The following is a 16096-nucleotide window of genomic DNA, read 5'->3' as shown; positions in this document are numbered from 1 at the left end:
TCACATATTCCATTTCTATTCTGGAGCCTCTTGCAACCACCACTATTGAGATAGCTTCCTCGGTGCAGCAAGTTATGCTTTGGGAGAGAGTGTGGGTTATTACTGCAAAACGTTTCCCATACCTAAAGTAAAAATAGTCAACAAAAAGTGATTATTAGTGAAATCAGGTCTGAGTCACAATAGAAAAAGCATTGGTCTTTTCAAGTCCAAGTTAGGATAATATTGAATAGTAAAGAAGCTAAAATGTGAGAATTGCTGTTTTGTAAAGGAATTCTAAATTTCTTAGTTCCAAAATTAAGAATACAATGTGTATTACCCTATGCAAAGTTGTCTGAAACTGTTCTTCAAGAGTTAATGTAGCACAGGGAACTCTACTCAATATTCTGTGATAACCTATATAAGAAAAGAATCTAAAAAAAGATGAATATATGTATATGTATAAATGAATCACTTTGCTGTACACCTGAAACTAACACAGCATTGTAAATCAACTATGCGTCAATAAAATTAAATATTTTTTTAAAGAGTTAATGTAAAATTTCATTTTTCAGAAACTAGATAAGAAACTTCGGGAAAATCTGAGAGATGCAAGAAACAGTCTTTTTACAGGTGACACACTTGGAGCTGGCCAGTTCAGGTATTATGTTAGTTAATACACCTTATATGCTTGAAAATGAAACATTTGTAGAGTTTTTTGGGTTGTTTTTCCTTGTCTGATAGAATACCCTTATACTGGAAAGTCTAGATCAGGGTTTTGATTCAAATCGTTCTTAAAAATACAAATGGAATATTTTATTTAATTTACCTTCTTTTGTTAGAATTTTTTGTTTTTCATTTTTATCATCTGTAGGATAAATTTTTCTGTTTATATGGCTTTTTTTTTTTTTTTTTTTTTTTTTTTTTGCGGTACGCGGGCCTCTCACTGTTGTGGCCTCTCCCGTTGCGGAGCACAGACTCTGGATGCGCAGGCTCAGCGGCCATGGCTCACGGGCCCAGCCGCTCCGCGGCATGTGGAATCTTCCCAGACCGAGGCACGAACCGGCGTCCTCTGCATCAGCAGGCGGACTCTCAACCACTGCGCCACCAGGGAAGCCCTGTTTATACGGCTTTTGCAGTAAGAAGCCACTTCCTTTTAATTATCATTAAGCCTCTTGGTAATGAAAAAAAGTAAGTTGAATAACTTGTGATGCCTATGTCTATTTCTACCTATTAACTGGTTTCCATTTTTACATTAAAATACCGGCAAAGTATTTTTGTCTTTTTTACCATGTCTAGTATAAATAGATAATGCCAAAGTTACTGACTGCTCAATTATTATTGAATAGAAATTTTTTTAAAAAAACTGTCCATTATAGTATATTTAACTTTTGTTTATTAAAAATAATGGACAGGGCTTCCCTGGTGGTGCAGTGGTTGAGAGTCCACCTGCTGATGCAGGGGACGCGGGTTCATGCCCCGGTCCGGGAAGATCCCACATGCCACGGAGTGGCTGGGCCCGTGAGCCATGGCCACTGAGCCTGCACGTCCAGAGCCTGTGCTCCACAATGGGAGAGGCCACAACAGTGAGAGGCCCGCATATCACACACACACACACACACACACACACACACACAAAATAATAATAATAATAATGGACAGTATTGGGGTGAGGAAGTAAAGAAACCCACACCAATGGCTGAAAATTATTTCAAGGGGAATAGGCAGTATTTTGGAAAATTAATTATTATCCCTAGTTTTAGGTGAATTAATAAATAAAGCCTGTGAAAATAAACTGATACTCAGTATAACGGCCTTCCAGGAATTATACTCTTATGGTAACCTTTCATAGACTTCATTTTAAGTCAATTTGATGGCTCTTACAGTTTTATATACTATTCCTATAATTTGCAGTTGATACTAACATTGTGTTTCAATTGTTCGTTCAACTGTTTCACCTCCCATGTTACTTTAAACTGTTTTGCAATTTCATCGCTGGTCTAAATATTCTTCTAAATAATGATATTTCTTATTAAGTAGAGCAGAGATATCAAATTCTCATCTGATTTTTTTTTCAACAGAAGCAACCACTATGTCATACCTTACTGAACAGTTCCTTTTTTATTGTGCTCTTGTATAGGCCTTAGAAACCAATATAAAGGCACTGTTTTATTTAGATAAATTTTTTTTTTAGTGTATTCACATGATCATAATATAGTTGTCTTACTTTTAGTTTGTTGTATGCATTTCTAAATTATTTGAATTAGGGGTCAGCAGCCTTGTCAGACTATTTATTGTTAAATGTATTTGAATCCAGTTGTAGGCTAATGATTCTCAACGAGAATTTGGTAATGTCTAGAGACATGTCAGTTGTCACAACTGGGTAGTTGCTACTGGAATCTAATGGGGTGCATTATGGGATGCTGCTACACATCCTACACTTCACAGGACAACTTCCCATAATAAGAAATTATCCAGCCACAGATGTCAGTAGTGCTGAGTTAAGAAACCCTGCCGTAGGCTATCCTCCCTACCTTCCACCTAGCTCTGGAATAATGAACGATGGTAGGTGGTAGTAAGCGTGCCACTCCTACCTTTTTATCGCCAAGTCTTATAATTAATGCAGTTGGGAGTTCACTGTCTTACACCCAGTAGGGTGTAATGAGTTACTGAAATTGTCAGAGGTCTTTCAGGAGAAAATACATATAGTAAATAAAATCAGGTAGCAATGCCTATTGAAAATTGACGTGTACTCTTGATACAGTAGTGCCTCTAAAGTGAAATCTCTATGCCTTTTGGAGACACATGGTAACCAGATGACTTTGTACCTCAATTTGCTTTAAATGTAGTTTATTTCATATCTAAATGATAGTGATGGAGTTAAACAATATATGACATGTCTGGTAAGTGAGTAATTATATAATTAGTTACTGTTGTAGTATAATGTTTTGGTTTCATATATTATAATGGGATAGGGTTTTGTGAGCCTCTTCTCTTGAGTCTGCTTTTTTGAATTTGTGTTTTCAGGAAAAAATTGGAATTTGTAATTTATGAAACGATTGAACATTTGTATAAATTTGTAAGATCCTACTCTCTGTAATTGTTTTCCCTGAACCTGGCAATGGGTTTTCTTTTTTTCCTTTTATTCAAAAATGTAAAATATAAATCTGAGCAAAAGCAACTTATTCTTACTTTGATAACTATAAAAATTATTCTGTAGGGCTTCCCTGGTGGCGCAGTGGTTGAGAGTCCGCCTGCTGATGCAGGGGACACGGGTTCGTGCCCCGGTCCGGGAAGATCCCACATGCCGCGGAGCGGCTAGGCCCGTGAGCCACAGCCGCTGAGCCTGCGCGTCTGGAGCCTGTGCTCCGCAAGAGGAGAGGCCACAACATTGAGAGGCCCACGTACCGCTAAAAAAAAAAAAAAAAAATTATTCCGTAGAAGTATTTGTATAGATTTTTTCCTTTAAGAAAGTTCCCTAAGTAAGACGTATAATCTAGCATCATACACAGGCTCTAGGTAGTACAAAGCATTGCTTTACTTGATTGTACTAGAAAATTTTTTAGAAAGCAAAGTATTATGGAATATCAATATTAGTATACTTATTGTTCATATGAAAATGACATATACTGAAAGTAGTAGAAGAATGTAGATGTATACACAGGTGTTAAGAGTTACATAACTTTTTTTTAAATATATTTACAGCTTCCAAAGGCCTTTATTAGTCCTTGTTGACAGAAACATAGATTTGGCAACTCCTTTACACCATACTTGGACATATCAAGCCTTGGTGCATGATGTACTGGTAAGAGGCTAAATATACCACTTTTTGTTAAAATGTAGTAACATTCAATGGTCTTAATTTAAAATTAACATCATGGCTACAGAAATACAGATGAGAAGGATGGAGCTGAGAAATAGAAACAAAAAAGGTGATGGAATTTGGTATCACTAGATTGTGGATGCTGGAGAATAGTGAAGCCTTGAGGTTTAAAGTTCCAAATTTATGGTCTTTAAATTACAGGATAAATCAGTAGTATTGTTGGAATGATGGGGAACAAAAGAATGGAGGAAAATGAGTGGCTGGTTTTTTTTTTAATTTTTCATACTGAGTAAGTAAATAAATTTGTTCTCCTTGGGGAGAAAAGATGTAATTTCTCCTTTTTTTCCTGGGAATCTGTTAAGCCTCATTTTATGGTAAAAATAAATAGTATTTTTTATATTACATCATATGTTTTTTGAAGTAATTCCACATAGGTAATTTCATGCTTAAAACTAAAATCTGTTTTATCTATGCATATATTGATCTACTAAACATTGTAAATAGCATGTGATATACACAGATAAATAAAAACAGCCCCAATCTTCAAAGGCAATGGAAAGAAAAGATGTATACAAATAATTTCTATAAGACACTATGTAAAAGGGCCAGAATAGTCCCCATTTGTAAGATAGAAAAATTGAGACACAGAAGTTAAAGGATATGAACCTAAATTACTGGCTTTGCCAAGACCAGCACTCTAATTTACTAAATCTTAGCCCAAGCCTCTAGGGATTATAGTATATAATAGCATCATTATTGCAAAGATTGCCTGAAATGTCATACAGAAAGGAAATGAAAGACATGCAATAGATGGTTTTGATTTAATGGTTTATTTCTTTAAAACACAGACTCTAACTGTAAAGTATCTTTTAATAAATCAGATTTTAGGATTACTGATGGAAATTGGCAGTTCTGCACACTTCTCTATCCGAGAGTCCTCTGTGATTCTGGACTCGAAGATAAGTGTCAATGATAGTAGTCAACTCTGATTCAGTAGAGAGAGTGAGAAGAATCAAAGGGACACTGGAGAGTGAGAAGAATCAAAGGGACAATGGATCCAACCCTGAGTAACAGAACATGGAAAGTAGTTTTCATAGGTCAATAGAGGCTGAAGAACCACTATTGGAGTGCCTACTCTTTGACAGAACATTCTAGACCCTGGTTTTAGCAATAAATAAAGTCAATGAAAATATTCCTTTCTTCCTGTATCTTACATTCTAGTAGGAGAGACAGGCAATAAATAAAATAAAATATGTAATATTTCGTAAAGTGAAAAATACTCTGGAGAAAAGTAAAGTAAGTAATGGTGAACAGGATTGCAGTTTTAAAATAGGGAAGACCTCACTGAAAAAGAGACATTTGAGAAAGATCTAATGGAGAGAAGGTAGTGAATTATGTAGCTATTTGGGAGAATAGCATTCCAGGCAGAAGGATGCCTGATATGTTTAAAAGATGGCAAGCAGCCAAAGTGGCCAGAGCAAGTAAGGCAGGGAAAAGTAGCAGGAGATGAAGTTAAATAGAACACGGGATGCAACGTAGCATAGGACATTAAAGGCCACTGTAAGGATATCGATTTTTAATTTGAGGGAAGCAGAGAGCCTCACATAGTTTTGAGTAAAGGAATGACATCTGATACACATTTTAAGAGTATCATCCTAGCTACTGTATTGAAAAAGACTCTTTGGGGGCATAGGAAGAGTCAAGGAGACCAGTTAGGAGTTGCAGTTATCTTAGCAAGAGATGATGGTGTTTTACACCAGGATGGAAATGGTGAGGGTTGTGATAATCTATTGAATGTAGGGTATAGGATTGACTGATGAATTGGATGTGAGATGTAAGAGAGAGAAGCCAAAGAAGACTCCAAAGTTTTGGCCTTTGCAAATGGACGGATGTTCTTTATTGAGATGGGAAAGACGTGGGAGAAGCAGTTTTCGGGGGAAAACCAGAGGTTGAGTTTTGGACGTGTTAAATGTGAGATGCCCATTAATATATTCAAGTATAGATATCATTAGATAGTTAGATATATGAGCCTGGAGTTAAGGAGAAACATCTAGTCTAGAGAAATAAATTTAGAAGTAGTTCATATATAGATGGTATTTAAAGCCAAGAGGTAAGATGAGATCACCAAGGGAGTGAGTATAGATAGAAGAGAGAAGAGGTCTGAGAACTGATCTCTGAGGAATTTCACCATTTAGATATTGAGGTAGTGAGTAGGAATGAACAATATAATATAGGAAGTAGCAGCCAGTGAGGTATGAGAACTAGATCTGTGTTGTTTTGGAAGCCAGTGAATTAAATGTTTCAAACAGGAGGCAGTAATTAACTTGTACAAATGCTGAGGACTAAGAAGTCACCACTGCATGTGGCAGTGTCACGGTTATTAGTGAATTTCGTAAGAGTGGATTCTGATCACTCCGATACCAAAACCAGACAAAGATGTCACAAAGAAAGAAAACTACAGGCCAATATCACTGATGAACATAGAAGCAAAAATCCTCAACAAAATACTAGCAAACAGAATCCAACTGCACATTAAAAGGATCATACACCATGATCAAGTGGGGTTTATCCCAGGAATGCAAGGATTCTTCGATATATGCAAATCAATCAACGGGATACACCATATTAACAAATTGAAAGAGAAAAATCATATTATCATCTCAATAGATGCAGAGAATGCTTTCGACAAAATTCAACACCTATTTATGATAAAAACCCTCCAGAAAGTAGGCATAGAGGGAACTTTCCTCAACATAATAAAGGCCATATATGACAAACCCACAGCCAACATCGTCCTCAATGGTGAAAAACTGAAACCAATTCCACTAAGATGAGGAACAAGCCAAGGCTGCCCACTCTCACCACTGTTATTCAACATAGTTTTGGAAGTTTTAGCCGTAGCAATCAGAGAAGAAAAAGAAATAAAAGCAATCCAAATTGGAAAAGAAGAAGTAAAGCTGTCACTATTTGCAGATGACATGATACTATACATAGAGAATCCTAAAGATGCTACCAGAAAACTGCTAGAGCTAATCAATGAATTTGGTAAAGTAGCAGGATACAAAATTAATGCACAGAAATCTCTTGCATTCCTACACACTAATGATGAAAAATCTGAAAGTGAAATTAAGAAAACACTCCCATTTACCGTTGCAACAAAAAGAATAAAATATCTAGGAATAAACCCCCCTAAGGTGACAAAAGACCTGTATGCAGAAAACTATGAGACACTGATGAAAGAAATTAAAGATGATACAAATAGATAGAGAGATATACCACGTTCTTGGGTTGGAAGAATCAACATTGTGAAAATGACTCTACTCCCCAAAGCAATCTACAGATTCAGTGCAATCCCTGTCAAACTACCACTGGCAATTTTCACAGAACTAGAACAAAAAATTTCACAATTTGTATGGAAACACAAAAGACCCCGAATAGCCAAAGCAATCTTGAGAACAAAAAATGGAGCTGGAGGAATCAGGCTCCCTGACTTCAGATTATACTACAAAGCTACAGTAATCAAGAGAGTATGGTACTGGCACAAAAACAGAAATATAGATCAATGGAACAGGATAGAAAGCACAGAGATAAACCCACGCACATATGGTCACCTTATCTTTGATAAAGGAGGCAAGAATATACAGTGGAGAAAAGACAGCCTCTTCAATAAGTGGTGCTGGGAAAACTGGACAGCTACATGTAAAAGAATGAAATTAGAACCCTCCCTAACACCATACACAAAAATAAACTCAAAATGGATTAAAAACCTAAATGTAAGACCAGGCACCATCAAACTCTTAGAGGAAAACATAGGCAGAACACTCTATGACATAAATCACAGCAAGATCCTTTTTGACCCACCTCCTAGAGAAATGGAAATAAAAACAAAAATAAACAAATGGGACCTAATGAAACTTTAAAGCTTTTGCACAGTAAAGGAAACCATAAACAAGCCGAAAAGACAGCCCTCAGAATGGGAGAAAATATTTGCAAATGAAGCAACTGACAAAGGATTAATTTCCAAAACATACAAGCAAGTCATGCAGCTCAATATCAAAAAAACAAACAACCCAATCCAAAAATGGGTAGAAGACCTAAATAGACATTTCTCCAAAGAAGATATACGGATTGCCAGCAAACACATGAAAGAATGCTCAACTTCATTAATCATTAGAGAAATGCAAATCAAAACTACAATGAGATATTATCTCACACCGGTCAGAATGGCCATCATGAAAAAATCTACAAACAATAAATGCTGGAGAGGGTGTGGAGAAAAGGGAACCCTCTTGCACTGTTTGTGGGAATGTAAATTGATACAGCCACTATGGAGAACAGTTGGAGGTTCCTTAAAAAACTAAATATGGAACTACCATAGGACCCAGCAATCCCACTATTGGGCATATACCCTGAGAAAACCATAATTCAGAAAGAGTCATGTACCAAAATGTTCATTGCAGCTCTATTACAATAGCCAGGACATGGAAGCAGCCTAAGTGTCCATCAGCAGATGAATGGATAAAGAAGATGTGGCATATATATATAATGGAATATTACTCAGCCATAAAAAGGAACGAAACTGAGTTATTTGTAGTGAGGTGGATGGACCTAGAGACTGTCATACAGAGTAAGTCAGAAAGAGAAAAACAAATACCGTAGGCTAACACATATATATGGAATCTAAAAAAAGAAAAGAAAAAATGGTCAGAAGAACCGAGGAGCAGTATGGGAATAAAGACGCAGACCTACTAGAGAATGGACTTGAGGATACGGGGAGGGGGAAGGGTAAGCTGGGACAAAGTGAGACAGTGGCATGGACACATATACACTACCAAACGTAAAATAGATAGCTAGTGGGAAGCAGCCGCATAGCACAGGGAGATCAGCTCCGTGCTTTGTGACCACCTGGAGGGGTGGGATAGGGAGAGTGGGAGAGAGGGAGATGCAACAGGGAAGAGATATGGGGGCATATGTATATGTATAATTGATTCACTTTGTTATAAAGCAGAAACTGACACACCATTGTAAAGCAATTGTACTCTAATAAAGATGTTAAAAAAAGTGGCTTCTGTAGTATAGGGGTTAAACACTGAAGTAGGTATAAGATAGATTGGAAGAAGTGGCATAGGTGAGAGAATATAGACAAACCTTGAAAGAGTTTTGCTGTATAGGAGAGCTGAGATAAGGGGTGACTGCTGGAAGGGGATGTGAAATCAAAAAAAGATTTTTAAATGAGAGAAAGTACAGCATGTTTGTGTATTCCCTATTGGGGAATGATCAAAAGAGAAGAGTTGGTTGTGGAGATAAGAGTGTCCTGCAGGTCTGTATGAGGCATTAGTGACCAGGATGACTACAGACCAGGATTTCTCAACCTTGGCATTATTGACATTTTGGGCCTGATAATTCTTTGCTGTAGGGGGCTGTCCTGTGTATTGTAGGATGTTTAGCAGCATCCCTGACCTCTACTCTCTAGATACCAGTAGCAACCCTTAGTTCTGGACAACCAAAATGTCTTCATTGTCAAATATTCCCATGGGGTAGAGAGGGGTAAAATTGTCTCTGATTAAGAATTACGGTTATAGGCTGATGATGGGAGTTTCAAAGCTGGAGTTGTTTTAGGGAAGAGGACAAGTGAAGAGTCTGGGAGTAACAAGGAAGACACCTAGCCCAATCCTGGGTCCAGTGGTTTGAGATGTGTGTAAAAAAAAAAAAAAAAAAGAGGTTGTGGTCTGAGAAGGCTACAGGAGATAGCCAGTTGGTGTTCAACTAGAGCAAGAAAGTGTTCAGTGGAAGTTGAGAGTAGATGTTCAGAATAGGAGATTTTGCTGAGTACGAGTTCCAGAGGGTAGGCAGAATGGTTTCAGGAATCCAGTAAGAAAGAGAGATGGAATCTGAAAAGGGGTGGCATGATGAGTTAGTTTTGATAGTCTCAAATTAGATTTGGTTGGTGGGTCCCTGCCTGTTGGGTGGGAGCAAGGGTCTTAGTAAGAGCATACAGATCAGGGGTCACCTCTTCACTCCTGCCAGTGGTGTGTGGAGGCCATATAGCACATCGAGATACCGGGATCCTTTCTAATTCCTAAACTTGAAGAGTTCCTAGAGGAAATTAAAGTACATGATGCTTTGAGTGCAGGCGATAAGATGTGTGTACAGGTAATTGCAATGTAAAGGAATATGCTGAGTCCCCATTGTCAGAAGAGAAATTGGGAAACACAGGTTATGGCAGACATTCCCCAAAACTAGACAAGGCTAATACTGATTTTGAGGGTTTTACTATTGCACAGTGAAATGAGAATAATAAGGAATATGAAATGAGTTTTTACAACTGACCTTGTATCCTTATGAGATATACTAATTTTTATTTTCTACTATTTGAAGTTAAAATATTATTTTAAAAATACAAGACAGTAAAAGTATATGGTAGGGGTTTGGGGGGCTTTGTTCTAATCTTCTTCACTTCCCAGAATAAAAAGTTGGAAACCATGTGTTTCCAAGGAATTCAATTCAACAAATATTTATTAAGTGCCTCCGCTGTACCAGGCACTGCTGGTCACTGGGATACAAGGTAAACAAAGGAGACATGATCCCTGCTTGCATGGAGGTTACAATAGTGGATTCCTGTGGACATTTGGGTTATTGTTTTTTTTATTTTTTGTTATAAATAATAGAGCAATGCACATCTCTAGTTAACTTTCTTAGGCGAGGTTCTCAGATTCCATATTACCCTTTAAGCCGTCTTTTCTCAGTAACATTATTTTTAAAATATTTAGGTCTTGTGAAAATAGTCTCTGAGAAAATTGGTTATAACAACCTATACAGCTTATATTGAGTTAATCCTGTTCATTAATTTTAATACACTTTCTAGATGTGAAAAAACTACAACTGAGATATCATAACCAACTGTAAGCAAGCCATTTTTTGTTGATTGTTAAAACTGCAGCTTTTGAGGTTTCTTCTGAGCTTTCAAAATTCTTAATAGTTATACCCTCCACCTCCACAAGATGGAGTAAAAGTTGTAGATGGGAGTTTCAAGTTTAACTTGAAATTGGAGCTTGCTTTTTATATTAAATATCTTTGCCTGAAAATCCAGAACATTGATAATATTTATATATCAGGCCCTGGAAACTGCTGTGAAAATTCACACAGCCTCTCTGTGTGTCAGAAAGGTGATTGTTGTCATTTAACATGGCAGATACACTCTTCTGATGAAAAACTTTGCAGTGTCCCTTTCCTTTTCTCAGGATATAAGAAGCAAAATTAGTAATTAGAAAGTCATGATTCCTTTTTGTTGTGTCTTGGTTGCAGGGGCTGTGGATTTGATTGTTCAACTGCAATGAGTAGTTTTAGGCAAAGGGTGGACATTATTTCATTGCCGTGTCTTGTCCTTTAGTTGGCCTTTGTTTTTTTGAATCTTAGGTGCCCTTGTTTGTGCCTTTGGCCCTCTGCTACTGACTCTCATTATTTAAAATATTAAATCAGAATCTGTACTAATTACATAAGGACTTTAGTAAAGTTTATTTTGTTCTTGCCACTCAAGAAGAGAAAAGGAAGTCATTTCCAAGTTAATATATACTTTTAAAAGGTTATTAGAAAAACATTTTAGAAGAACTCGTTTTCTTAAAGATATATGACATTTCTGCATTTGGTTGATTGTATCTTTGTGGGGTACAATTTGACATTATTTCTCTTTTTCCAGTATTTCCTGTAAACTGATCGACTTAGAGACTTAATTAGATTTGGCGCAATTCCTTGCCAAAATAAACGTTACTTTTACTTTGTTTGGCTTTTTTTCTCATGTGAATATAAATCTTAGCTCTGCATAAATAGGTGTTAACCTATATTACCCAAATGTAACTTTGTTAATATTAGCTCTGTCTGCCTCCCCTGGTCTGCTTTAACTCATGGAAGGAAAACAAGACTGCTGAAGACTTACCCATGTTTTCCCAGTGGGATTTACTTATATCTGGTGATTTGGCACACCATTGTCCAGTTTTCTAAGTCAGGAAAGTGTGAATATCAGTGGAAATAGATTAGACTTTACCATGTGAAAACTAATTCTGTTGTCTTCTATACCCATGTCTTCAGTTCCTTTAACATGATTGAGTACAGCACAGAATGTTCTGATTTCCCAATTTTCAAGACTGAAATTATTTTTCCTTATTTGCCTGGCTATTAGTGCAAACAAGGGGAACGTTTCTTGCCGCTATTATGTTATTTCTGAAAACTCTTAACATCTTTGATTCCTTTATCATTTTGTGTTTTAAGTATTCCATCAATACTTAGGTATTAACATGCTGTCCTATTTTTAGAGCAGTAATTTTGCTAACAAGTTACTTGTGTTTTGAATGAGCTGTGTGTCATCACCACGGAAATAGTACTTCACTAGAAATTCTAGTTAATAAAGCTTAACTATTTAAAAATGTTTCTTTTCTTCAGTATCTTTGTTTTGTTAGATAACTTTTAAAAACAAAGGTTCTTCTCAGATGTAGCTGTTAACACCTGTTTATTGTACTTTCTTCCTATATGGATGATTTGCTGTGCCAAGGTGAGGTTAAGGTATGGGATGGGAAAAGGGATTAAATAGGGTTATATTATGTTATGTTTATCCTATGATAATATAAGGAGCCCATAGGAAAGACATAATACTGACAAGTTGAAATACAATATAGTACACTCTTCTTTGTCAAGAGGCTTGTTACTCTACTGGCAGTTAGACATCTATATATTTTGCACTCTTTTTTTTTATATCATGGGGGAAAATGACAAGGAAGTAAGCTATTGTAAAGGATTTATTTGAGAAAGTTACAGGGTATGGTCTAAGGATCCAATCTCAGTATTAATGACCTTTTCCTGTCAAGAGGAAATTAAATTATATTCGGTACATTTAATTTGCTAAGACCTAGAAGTTTAATCATTAAGAACTTATATCTTTGAACGAAGATGATTGTATCACAGTCATGCTAGATAATTTCTCCATATAATTTCTTTTGCTCATCATTCATTTGCTTATTGATATCCATATTTTATCTCTAGCTCACTATTCTTCAGAGTAGAGTTGAACCATAAAATACTGCTATTACATAAAGGAACCCACAAGTCTAATGCAAGAAGGAGGGAGAAAGAATAGAAAAGATAGCTCACTTTTGTTTTTTTGTATGTTTGTTTTTTGGGAATGGGCAAAAAAAATCAAGCCTCACGTGAGTAAAATTATGTCTACGCAGAAAAGCTTAGCAGCTATTAGTATGACTGGCTCTTAGCATTTATTTGAAAGGGAGTGCTGTTATTATTGTAGCTTCTGTTGTAATTTTTTTTTTAATGCAATCCATCAAGTAACAGGTCAGACTGTTAAGACTCTCTAAGAGTTTAAAAATTACATTTAAGGTTATGTTTGTTACTGGAAACAATTAAGCATCAAGAGACGTGGTCAAATAAATGTAGCCAAATATTTGTCTACTATGTAGACATGATAAAAATGAGGTAGATATGCATATTCAAATACAGGAAGAGCTCAAAATATTGATACATTATTAAATGAGAAGATTAAAGTACAAAGTATGTATAATGTAATCCCATTCTTTAAAATTTAAAGGATATGTTTGCTGACATATACAAAAATATTTTTCTAGAAGGATACACAAGAACCTAAACATGGTTTTATGGGCTTTCTGAAATTGTAATCATATGTATCTACTACTAAATTAAAATACATAAACAATTAAAGGTACCTTTATGTAACGAAACATTGGAAGGAGGTCTTTTAGTTTCAGATCTGTATTTTGTCCTTGGAAATAGTAGAAACGGCAGTAAGAATCTGTGTTATATTTCTTATTGTAGGCAATGTTCTTAACTTCAGAAAACTGTTATTTAAAACAGAATTACTTTTTCCTAGGATTTCCACTTGAACAGAGTTAATTTGGAAGAGTCTTCAGGAGTGGAGAATTCCCCAGCTGGTGCTAGACCAAAGAGAAAAAACAAGAAGTCTTATGATTTAACTCCAGTTGATAAATTTTGGCAGAAACATAAAGGAAGGTAAATAAGAAAAACAATAAGTAAAAGATTCACCCCCTAAAAAGATATGCAGATGTCATATGACTTAATGGGTTTATTAAAAAAAAAACCAAAACAGGTCACAGTGGTTCATCTACACCATGAATAAGACCTGTAATTAAATAGTCTATGGAGCTCTGTCTTTATTGTTTAATTTCCTAGTTCTTATGTTGCTTTTGTTAGTTGTTTTGTGGGAGCCACTTCCCTTTTCAATAAGTTCACACCATATGATTTTATAGATTTTACAGATAGTCTTTCTCAATTTCATTTCTATCCCCATTGACCCTCTGCAGCACCATTTCTACCTTTCATTAAAATTGGTTTTTGTGATAGGGAAACATGAAAATGTGATTTTCCTTTTTTGTTCCATGTTTGCCTTCATACAAACCCAATTTTAGATATCTGTGGAGAAAATACCTAAGCCTGAAAACAAGATTTATTCAAAGTACATTAGAAATAATAGGTAAAAAAATTTTAACAATTTGCCATGTGATTTATTATAGGTAGATATGCAGATCCATGTGTTGCTATGACCCCTTAAAGTTGAGGTACTTCATGAGCTTAGTAACTGCTATAAAAGTTATCTAGTGGTCATTATGGCTAGAGGAATCATTCTAAAAAACAAACAAAAAAATCATTCCTCTGAGAGAAAAAGAATGTTGCTCATCAACAATTATGGAAATACAATGTTATTTATTGTAATCTGGACTATTTCAACAGTTACTGTATCTATCTGTCTGTATATATATATGTATATCTCCCTGATATGGCTGTTCTTTTTGGTCTCATTTATGTTTAAAGAGAAGTAGGATATAGACTTGGTTCAATACAATTAGTTTTTTTGTATGCTTTATCTTTTTTTATTTATAACCTTTTTTTTTAAACACTGGAAAATCACATTGCTATAACAAAGAATTGTAGTTTCTCTGCAACGAAAAGTCACTATCTTTCTCTCTCTGACTAATGCAATTTTGGGTATTTTAAATTATTTTCTTCTCTTTGGAATCCTATATATAGTCTACATTTCCTTTTAGAATGGTAAAGTATAAGAATTTACATTATTTATAGAGGATGCAGGATATTTTAAAGTTAATTTTAAATTTCACATTCCCTAATAGAAAAACAAAAGCTTAAGAAAACAATTTCTTTATTCATATATGGAAATTTTGAATATTTTCTTTAGACCATATGTTTAGGAACAACTTAAGAGGTCAGTTGAATAGTAAGAACTTTAATTTTTTGTTTGTTAGGTAGGAATAGCCCTCACTCTGAATGTCATGCTACAATAGCAATGTGGGCACAGATGCTGGGAGACAGCATAGAGTTAAACAAGCTACTTAAATCTCTCTGAGCTTCATTTTCCTCATCAGTGAAATGTGGGATGATACTTCTACCTATTGTCCTATTTCAGGTTGTTGTGAAGATTGACATAATGTAAAGTAACTTGCCCCAAATCATCCAGCTTTCATTGGTAAAACCAGGTATAAAAACCAGTTCTGGCAGATTCTAAAGTCCCTGGTCTTAGCTGGCAGCAGTGTATAAGTGTATATGTACCCCACCAAGACTGTGGTCAGAATTAAATGAGACAATAGAGACAGATTCTTAGCATAGTGTTTGTCATACAGTCAGCACTCAATAAATACAAGCAGTTATTATCGTCTGTTAGCCCTGAGACCTAAACACACTAGAGATTTTAAGGATCATTTAGTTCAACCAGCACATTTTACCTGCTCACTGCTGTTTTCTGACAACATAGACTCTGCTGGACCTCCGTTAGGGCCCGCAGTTGTCATGTAAAACTGGACTGTGTTTCTCAAAATCCTTTCAGGAGCTTTTGTCATTTCTGTGCTGATCATTAGTGAAGTGTTATCAAGTGTCAGCGTGGAGGAAGGGGGACGTGACCCTTTCTTTCTTAAAGGAGAAGAAGCTGGCCTCCCCTAAGGCTGTAGATGAAAAATACTCATGTTATAGCACAGGGAGATCAGCTCGGTGCTTTGTGACCACCTAGAGGGGTGGGATAGGGAGGGTGGGAGGGAGATGCAAGAGGGAAGGGATATGGGGATATTTGTATACATATAGCTGATTCACTTTATTATGCAGCAGAAACTAACACAACATTGTAAAGCAACTATACTCCAGTAAAAATTAATAAAAACAAAACAAACAAACAAACAAAAACTGGGCCCATGTTCTATTTTTACCAATGGTGGTCTAGATATTGAATTTACAGAATTAAAAGATTTTTTTCAC

At 35.8% G+C, this 16096-nt stretch overlaps 1 protein-coding gene across 6 annotated transcripts in view; it reads left to right on the top strand.

The window, feature by feature from the left end:
* The window catches only part of SCFD1 (sec1 family domain containing 1), a gene marked incomplete at its 5' end in the record, with an annotated part of 133274 nt that overhangs the window by 43283 nt on the left and 73895 nt on the right, over positions 1-16096 (top strand). For all 6 annotated transcript variants that reach the window (XR_014296330.1, XR_014296331.1, XR_014296332.1 and 3 more), the window contains 3 exons: positions 552-637; positions 3682-3781; positions 13689-13828. Coding sequence is in view for 3 of the 6 variants with exons in the window: in XM_082647827.1 (XP_082503953.1) it covers positions 552-637; positions 3682-3781; positions 13689-13828 (326 nt within the window). The remainder of the gene's footprint in view (positions 1-551; positions 638-3681; positions 3782-13688; positions 13829-16096) is intronic.

This window comes from Grampus griseus (assembly GCF_964374135.1).
Source record: "Grampus griseus genome assembly, chromosome: 2".
Lineage (NCBI taxonomy): Eukaryota > Metazoa > Chordata > Mammalia > Artiodactyla > Delphinidae > Grampus > Grampus griseus.
Note: the sequence above shows the minus strand (reverse complement) of the source record. Positions and strands in the feature narration are given on the sequence as shown.